Source organism: Mycetomoellerius zeteki, unplaced genomic scaffold (genome assembly GCF_001594055.1).
Source record: "Mycetomoellerius zeteki isolate Tzet28-1 unplaced genomic scaffold, Tzet1.0 scaffold316, whole genome shotgun sequence".
NCBI classification, from domain to species: Eukaryota; Metazoa; Arthropoda; class Insecta; order Hymenoptera; family Formicidae; genus Mycetomoellerius; species Mycetomoellerius zeteki.
The window spans coordinates 1,208,060-1,217,086 of record NW_017257301.1 but is presented as its reverse complement, the minus strand read 5'-3'; the positions used below and the strand labels follow the sequence as shown (position 1 = coordinate 1,217,086).

At 33.0% G+C, this 9,027-nt stretch overlaps 1 protein-coding gene across 1 annotated transcript in view; it reads right to left on the bottom strand.

Annotated features, from left to right (window-relative positions):
* Window positions 1-1,442: 1,442 nt before the first annotated feature.
* Window positions 1,443-9,027, bottom strand: part of Rip11 (Rab11 interacting protein) — a 13,802-nt gene continuing 6,217 nt past the window's right edge. The window contains exons 2-7 of the mRNA XM_018451703.1: window positions 6,753-6,791; window positions 4,836-5,082; window positions 3,991-4,366; window positions 3,495-3,775; window positions 2,829-3,288; window positions 1,443-2,635 (exon numbers count right to left, since the gene is read on the bottom strand). Coding sequence (XP_018307205.1) covers window positions 2,465-2,635; window positions 2,829-3,288; window positions 3,495-3,775; window positions 3,991-4,366; window positions 4,836-5,082; window positions 6,753-6,791 — 1,574 coding nt within the window. The 3' untranslated portion in view covers window positions 1,443-2,464. The remainder of the gene's footprint in view (window positions 2,636-2,828; window positions 3,289-3,494; window positions 3,776-3,990; window positions 4,367-4,835; window positions 5,083-6,752; window positions 6,792-9,027) is intronic.

The following is a 9,027-nucleotide window of genomic DNA, read 5'->3' as shown; positions in this document are numbered from 1 at the left end:
CAAGGGCCCGGAGGTAATCGAAGAACGCTGACATTATCGACAATTGATATAAATTTGCCATTATTAACATAAATATTTGACTTTAATACATTATTAAATTCATGATATTTTATTACATAAATGCTCTATAAATAAATATGCATATTTGTAAAGCTATAATATCCTATATATATTACCGAAAAATTACAATTTTTTTTCTTTGCGGTTATTATTTCTGTTGATAATCGAACTTTGACGATAACACTGAAATCACAATTTTAAAGAAAAATCTAGTATTATTGAGTTTTAAATGCACGTACATCGATAAACACGTCTACTAAACTAATAAATCATAAAATTAGTACAATATTATCAGTTTTTTTACTCTTAATCACTTCAATATTAACAAGGACGCGAACTCCCATAAGGATGTCGGTCTTTAATAATATCTCGTCGGTGATACCGGCCTTACTCTTACTTCTTAAATCAAGTTTACTTCGCATATTGTAGACGCATAAGAAATTGACCAACCACAGTCGATTGTTAGAAGAATAATCGACTGTGAGTGGTCAATTTCTTATGGCCCATCTACAATACACTGTTTTAAAAACACAAATTCACTGCTTTAAAAACCAAAATTCACTGTTTTAAGCACACAAATTCTTTGCATTAGCAGTGAATTTGTTTTTAAAGCAATGAATTTGTGTTTTTAAAGCAGTAAATTGTGTTTTTAAAGCAGTAAATCTGTATTTGTAAAGCAGTGAATTTGTGTTTTAAAGCAAAGAATGTATGTTTTAAAGCAGAGAATTTGTTTTTAAAACAGAGAATTTGTATTTATGAAGCAAAGATCGAATTTGTGTAATCCTCTATGCCATTAATGTGACAGATTCCCTAATCTGAATCTAATTAATATCTCGGTTCACGGGACAGAGCGATTCTTTTTTACCAGATTCGTTCATTTCATGCAAAAACGCGTCGAATGAGATTAATTTTATCAAGATTGTAGGTGATGCCTCTATAAACTCAACAATTACCCATTTCGAAAATTTCGAATGGAAAACTAGGATTGTTTTACAGATTGTGAAGAGCGACCGACGCTTTCGACTCTACATCCGCCATTACTTTTGTGCGTGACCAGCAGATTCTGGACGGTATCGCGAGAAGTTTAAAACAATTCATGCAGCGCGTTCCACTGTTTCATAATCGCAATACAAAAGTTCGAAATTATTCAAATGCAATGAACTGCCTCCCTATAAAAAATTGCAATTATTTTACACAGAAAAGCAATAACTTCAATAAATATTAGAAACGGTTGGAATGCAATAAATAAATTATATCAGTTAATTAACATAAGATTTTTCCATCATGGAAATTAATATCATAACAGCAAAACGTGAAATATATGCAAAATGGATATAAAATTTGAAATTCATTTATTATTTGTTAATTATAAATATTCTATCTCTCTTAAATATAAGTCACATAATAGTTCGAAACATTTGAAATATTGCGTGACATATGTATCACATCGGACATTCATGTATCATCTTTATTCAATAATGCTTGTAATTAAACAGTGCTTTAATTAACAAGGCATGGTTCGATTTAATGTGAGTGCATACATGTACAAGATGGAAGGCACGTGTTTTCCTGTATTTATCTCGCGGAGTTCCACATGTTACAACTTTTATTCACCTTATAAAATGTTCTTAGATATAGATAACTTATAATTACAGACTTCTATATCTAGACTGCTGATTCCTATGTAATAGAAAGAAATGAACCTAATTCCGAGTTTTATCTTTGTTTTAGTTCACGTATGCACATGTGCATACGTGTTCTGTCTATAAATGTATACTATGTGATATTATCTGTGTGATTTATATGTAAGAATATATGAGCTTGATCATTGGATTGTCTTAAGCTACCTTCAAACATGGCGGCGAAATCAACAGTCTAGATATAGAAGTCTATGTTTATAACAGATAGTAATAAAAGAGAGATACAATCGTATTCGCTACATTTCCTTGCAAATGTCAATTGGACGGAAATCTCAATCGCGAACGAGACCAACTTCGATAGTTTTGTTTACTAGGAAGACAGGGGATTACATGAAATGTAAATTATTTTCAACTGGCATCATCCCACATCCTATTTTTTGTTCGTATTGATAATAAACTAGCTTCTGATAATAAGGGAATTACTATTTACTTATTATCACACACTTGGTTGTCCTACAATTATATTCTCGCGGGACTCATAAATAAATACAGGGAAATGGATTTCGCAACGCTGCTACAAGAACGTTATATCTTTTTCTTCAAGTTATAATGCATAAAAGAAAATAAATTAGAACATAGAACAATGTTAATAACAAATAGCCACTTGCGACTTATCAGTCATGTCTAGTAAATATATCACTAAGGCATTAAAAGGGAATGATACCCAAGTGGAGATAGAAAAAGCTTCATCACGAATTATCGATTTACTGGTTTCCAGGAGATGACAATCGCCTCTGATATGGATTCTGAAGTAATCGCGGAGAACATTCGATCACACGCAACAGCAACGCATCGATATAATCCTCCAGATCGGTAAGTCTCTTGTTCTTCTCCGTGACTTGCGTCTGTAGTTGCAATGCCAGTTCTATTAGATCCTGCAAGTAAAATGAATTTTTTTGTTTGAAATAAAACATTTAATTAAATAAAACAGTAATTGTTTTACAATAAAAAACTTGTTTCATAAAAAAAAATGATTACAAATTCCTCTTCAATAAGAAACTGATAATAACTTAAATTTAAACACAAAATTAAATTTAAAAAGAAATATTTTTATGCTTTGATATTTACTTCTCTCGATTTTCCTTCGAATTGGTTAAGGACCTCGTGCGGCAGGCGACTTTTAGAATTTGCGGCATTCTTAACGGCATCCTCGCCGCCGATAATAATCCTTTCGGAAGACAGGTGATTTTCGTCATTAGTGTCTTTGAATTTGTTCTCCTTGTCTTTTTTCTTGTCCTTCTTCATATGTTTTTCCTCTTTGAGATTTCGTAGATCAAATTTCTCGTCCTTCTTATCCTTCGGTTTATCTTCTTTCACAAACTTCTCTTTGTTTGCAGCGAGTTTCTCCTTGCTCGCAGTGAGTTTTTCATCTTTGTTCCTTGGATGAAGAATTTCCCTCGGCGCGGGACTGGGAGGTTCCGGAAGATCTTTCAACCTCGATGTGATCGGCGATGTCGAACGAATAGGAGATACGTCGCGTTTGTTATCTTTCGGTTCGTCTATCACAATCTTAGGTTTGCTGTCCCATCTGACGAGTACAACATGCAACATTGTTTATCATGCTCATACTTTTACTTAACAAATCTATTTGTTATATACATTTTTGTTATTGTTATAATTACAGTTTTATTATTGTTAAACATTTATTGGATCATAAAATATGTTATGGTTTCTTTTTTAATCTTTGTATTTTTTCCCATTCCTGTTAAAAATAAACATCTTCAAACATTTCACCTTTTAGGTACGCTGCTCGCCTGCTTGCCATAGAGTTTTAAACCCCACTCGTCATCCTTCGTTAAATTGTCGACCTTTGACAAATTTGTCGTGGACGCGCTCATAGCAAACCGTGGTGGTTTGCTCGGAGCGGCGTTAATTGGCACCGGTGGCGTGTGCACCTCGCTGAAGACATTGCTTTGCGAGCCATTTGAAATGCCATTAGCATTATCGCTGTTAATACCCGGGTGCACGGGTACATTCAGCGATGAGGCCGAGCTTTTGTGAGATAAATCATCGAACTATAATAGATAAAAAAGTAATTAAAGAAATTAAATCCAGAGTCTGAACAAATTTATTTTCAGTATTCGTTCAATTCGTTACGTTTATATACATCTTCAATATATGTATTATATTATATTTGTCAAACTAGAAATATAATAAAATTAATCAAATCTTCCCTTCACTCTTCATTAACGATACCGCTAGTATATATATGTAGCTTGCTTTTACTTACTGTGAATTCATCTTCATCCTCGCTAATAACTCCAGGATCGGCTTCACCTGGTTCTTGTCGCGTAATTTTGATTTCACGTTCCTCCTTCTCGTTTAGATTATTTCCATCGAGCCGATTCTTACTCTTGCCTTTGACTTTGTTTCCAATTGATTTGGCTAATTTCTTCAGGCCTTTGCGTTTTTCAAGACTGCCGATACTAAGCAAACTACCGCCGATTGTCTGTGCAGCTGAGGATAATTGTCCCAAGGAGCTTTTGTGACGCTCCTTTTTACTTAAGTCGGTTAGACTTCCAGCTTTTACGATAAAGCCAATTCTCACTTCGAGCTCACCTCTCTCCTTCGTGTTCTCTTTGCCTGGTTTACTGTTAAGAGCGTACCTACATACAAGCGGATTTATTTTATCACAAAATTGAGAACAGATAAAATGTGCATGTCTCATAAAGCAAATTTTAAATTTTAATAACTCTAATAATTGAAATCTTTTCATTTGTTAAGAATAAAAAAAGCGTTACAAATCTTTTGATTTTAGATAAAAACGTAAATCCAAAAAATAAATACACGCAAACAACGAATAGCGTAAAGATAAATATTATAGAAAATGTAAACTCTACTATACTAAAAGAAAAAATTCAAATATATATTTGACCATATCAAAAACTTATTGCCACACGAGGCGAATGGTCGATTATAGCATCACGCTATAAGAATGCCAAAAGGAATGCGAGTGATTAATGAGATAAGCGATACGAAATGAGTTCTCTTTCTCGAGTTATTTTTCTGTGGGCGGGAGGTGTGGGAGAGATTTGCATGAAACGCAATTTGCAATTAACGCTATCGCAAACACACCATCGATTCCTGGGCCTCTCGTACACGTCGAAGCTGGAGAGTGGTATACTGACGGTGCCAAGAAACTGGTCGACACCTAGGAAGTTGCGATGTAGAGCGGTGAGGACGATCTCCGCGGTATTTCCTTGTTCTGGAATCAATAGCTCGCATTCCTCGTGCCAGTCCACGTCCTTGGTAGCGTTTTCTTTCACCGACGTCTGGTACTTTTCCTTGCCGAGTGTGATTGTAACGAAGCAATCGTTGGTCTCTGCATACGTACATTCACAATTTGGTGTGTTGCTTTATGACGTGGGCGAGGATCGGTGTTGACCGGGAGCGAGGTCAGGAGATTAATGAGATGTGTGTAACGGGAATTAAAGATCTCACTTGGTAAGAAAATACGTCTGGTCTCGATCGTTGTAGAAATGCCGTCTTAAGAGTTTGCTTATTTAGTAGTTGTATTAAAAAAGGAGAAAATTCAGTTCCGATTTCGATTTAATTTTAACTGAAAAAAGCGTTACCTGGTTTGCGCACATTTATTAGATGCATTAGTATTCGTATTAATAAAATAAAATTAATTTAGGTATAAATAGAAATTAGAGTTGGGAAGTGTAATTCCATTACTTTTCCGTTACGTTTTATAGTAAACAATTTGATAATGACGTTGCAATTTTTTATAACTAAACGCTAAAGTTGTGCTAAGGTTGAAAAAGTCGACTTTTTTAGCGTTTAATTATAAAAAATTGCAACATCATGTTTATTATACAAGTTTATTATACAAGTAACGGAAAAGTAATGCTTCTCAACTCTGATAGAAATTGATATAATAGAATTGAAGTAATTCAATTCTATTTCATATGCAGGTAATGAAATGTGTTATTTAACCCAACATATGACGCGCTTCTAATTTATAAATCTTTCCACAGATGCAAACCTATCATTAACCATAAAGTATGCCATACAGTTAACCATAAAGAACATAGCAAATTTGCTATTTGAGCAATAGCAAATTTACTTATTTTACATTACATTAATAAAAGCGGTAATGTCACAATGTGTGTATAGTGAACGAGGATCGGAAGTCATTAACTCGTCGCGCAATTACACTGATTATTGGGTCGAGAAGATAACTTAGACGCTCACATTATATTGGTTGCAGTTGGATTACTAACTTGTAAATAAAGTCAAACGTTTCTAAATACACATTGTCAAATTTCTATGCTAATTTTCTTCAAAGCGAGAAAATTCGATGATAAATTTTATTGATTTGTATTTACTTCATATACATGTAACTTATAAATCTTCTACATTTATTTTTTTATTCTCTGAGTTCATTAAAATGAGTAATGCATTTTTATTTTATAAAAATTCTTCTCAGAAAACCTGACATATTTTTGTTACTTATTTTCAGCAGATCGCCGATTTCTTAATGCATAAAACGAGATTATGTATATATATTTCGCCTTGAAATATGAATTTAGTTAATATGGCAACGTACGAAAATTTGTGCGTATTGTTTTGCAAACTCAGATTACCTTGCCAGCGAAAACCGGACGATTCATGACCTAAAATAACCACGGAATACGAGGTCACTCAGTATCGGCGCAAACACATGAGTAACGTAGGTAAATAAGAAACGTGTAGGTAAGTAAGAAACGTGATGATGCACGCGTCAATGAGAGAAAACAGGTGACAGAGCTGGATTATTGAGAGCTCTTAAGATATTATTGTGTTCAGGATGCTTTAGGCATTGTGTATGGGAGATTGAAGGTTTTTTTATAATTTATCTAATTTTCACATACTTTAAATATTGATATATTTAATGCATATCTTATTACATATATTTAATAAATTGTTATAAATAGAAAACTCATCAAGATGAGTAAACATTTTCAAATGCAATTAAATTATAATAGTACATAAAATCGTATAACTCACTGTGTTTTCCTTTAGTTAGCAGGTCCTTAGCCCTCTGAACTGTAAACAATGAAAATAAAATGTCAGTCTAATAATAAACGCAGAATACGTATCGAGTAATATTAAATGATATTTCGTTTATGCGTACTATAATTAATGTTATTTTTACTTAATACGTGCTAAAATACAAAATAAATTAGATAGATAATTTGATTTAAATTAATCTTTCAATTTCAGTTTTTAATATTAACGATATAATCATAAATAGTACATTCATAAATAAATCATAAATAAGCAGATATGACGTGCAAAAATATGCATGTTCAAAAAAGTGCATGTTCAATCATTTTATATCGCGTGCTTGTATTTAAATATTAATATCGTAAATCGAGGCGATAAGTTCGTGAAAACAGAGATTTCTTTATCAGCTCTCGCGCACATCTACTTTTTTTCTTTCGATCGACTTTCCATGTAGGCACGAGAAAATCTCACGTTATGGCTTTCGTGCATAATCGCTCTCGCTTATATCAGAGTAAAAAACTATATCAGAGTAAAAAACGTTGCACACATCGTGTATCAGTTACCGCCCCTTTCGCGATTCCGAGAAATCAATTATTATTTTATGATCTTCATTTTTTATGTCATTGTTTATTCTTTCAATATTAGCGCCGTAATTTAAAGATAAAAAATATCAATTTAAATATAACAAATAGTAAACATTTTATATTTGTATAAACGATATTTTTAAATAGCTCGTAACGAACGACGTAATATATCTAGATATGTAATAAAATAAGTCGTGTTTTGCATTTTAGATCCTGTTTTAGATTCTAGTTTCTCCATTTTAGATCTCTTTAACAATGGATAGTTATAACAAACATCGAAAATAAAATGTGAAACAAATTAAGAACTTTGTAATAAGCGATCGAATTTGATCGAATTTTATAATTGGTGATTTAATTATACACGCTAAATATATGAAAATGGTGCATAGTGACTTTGAAGCTTGTAATCAAGAGGTTTATTGATTAAGCCTTCATGTAACTTCTGCGAAACCTTGACCGAAATACAGAATTTAAACAATAAAACCACACGGTTACAACATTCCCAGACATTTTCCGGTAATTTCATCGCATTATAAACGAAGGTTGTCCCTTTTACCAGAAGACGTTTTCTTTTGCGTTTAACTAAGATATAAAAAAAGAAAATATATATTAAGTGTACTAAAAAGATTAAGATGATAAGAAACTGAAGCAATAAGTTGAGAAGATATTTTACTCGTTTGCTTTTTCAATATTAAACTTCAGTAATTTTTTTATCCGCAATGTCAGTATAGGATTTCGATAGGCTAACACAACCAAAAATTGACTAATGCAACCAATTAAAAATGCTATGCCATATTTTACCATCTAATTTGCTGCAGCAGCCAATCTTTTTTTTCAGTGTATGTATTGAGTTATTAAATCATGACACTGACCTTTGCAAGTGCATCATTACGGAACTTGAAATCTGAATTTACATAATCTGCAAGATCTCGTAAAATGATTACGAAATAAATGCGTGCGACAAAAAAAGGAAAGAAAGAACTGCACTTTGTCTCTCTTCGAACTGTAATCCGTTAGCTTGTAACACGAAGCGTTACCGAATAACTGTCGGAGGCACTTCCTCGTTCTCACACGCGCAATGGCGATGAACCGTAATAGACGTATGAGATATGAGGAAGTAACATATTCTCCGATTTCTTGTGAACCGAAAGAGAAGAGCCGGGAGAAGTGGAGAACTGATTCTCCCATTGCATCCTTTTTCACGGTCGGATTAGAGTCGAGATTGGACTTGCTGCGACGAAGCCGTAGTTATATACACTGTTTAGTTTGATAGAAACATTTTTCAACGCTTTGTGCGTCTCAACGTAGTCGGATTGCGATGATTCGACGACACGCGATTACATTTCTTGACTGATCCTTTTTAAGTTTATCCGAAGGGTTTCCTAGATCTCTTGGGTCCATTGCGAATTTTCTTCAAGGAATTTTGTGTATTACAGAAATATTTATACTCTATTAAGAAAAAACTTTTTTACTAAATTAATTTGTCTTTATTTGACTAAATTAAATTATCTTTATTTCTTTAATTGGAGAATATGTATGTGAAGAGCAGACTTTCAAAATGCGTTTTGTTCAAAATTTCATTTTTTTAGATGGCGGCGTAGTGTTCAATGTTGAATGACTTATATTATACATTGAAAAAAAAGATTGGCTGCTGCAGCAAATTAGATGGTAAAATATGGCATAGCATTTTT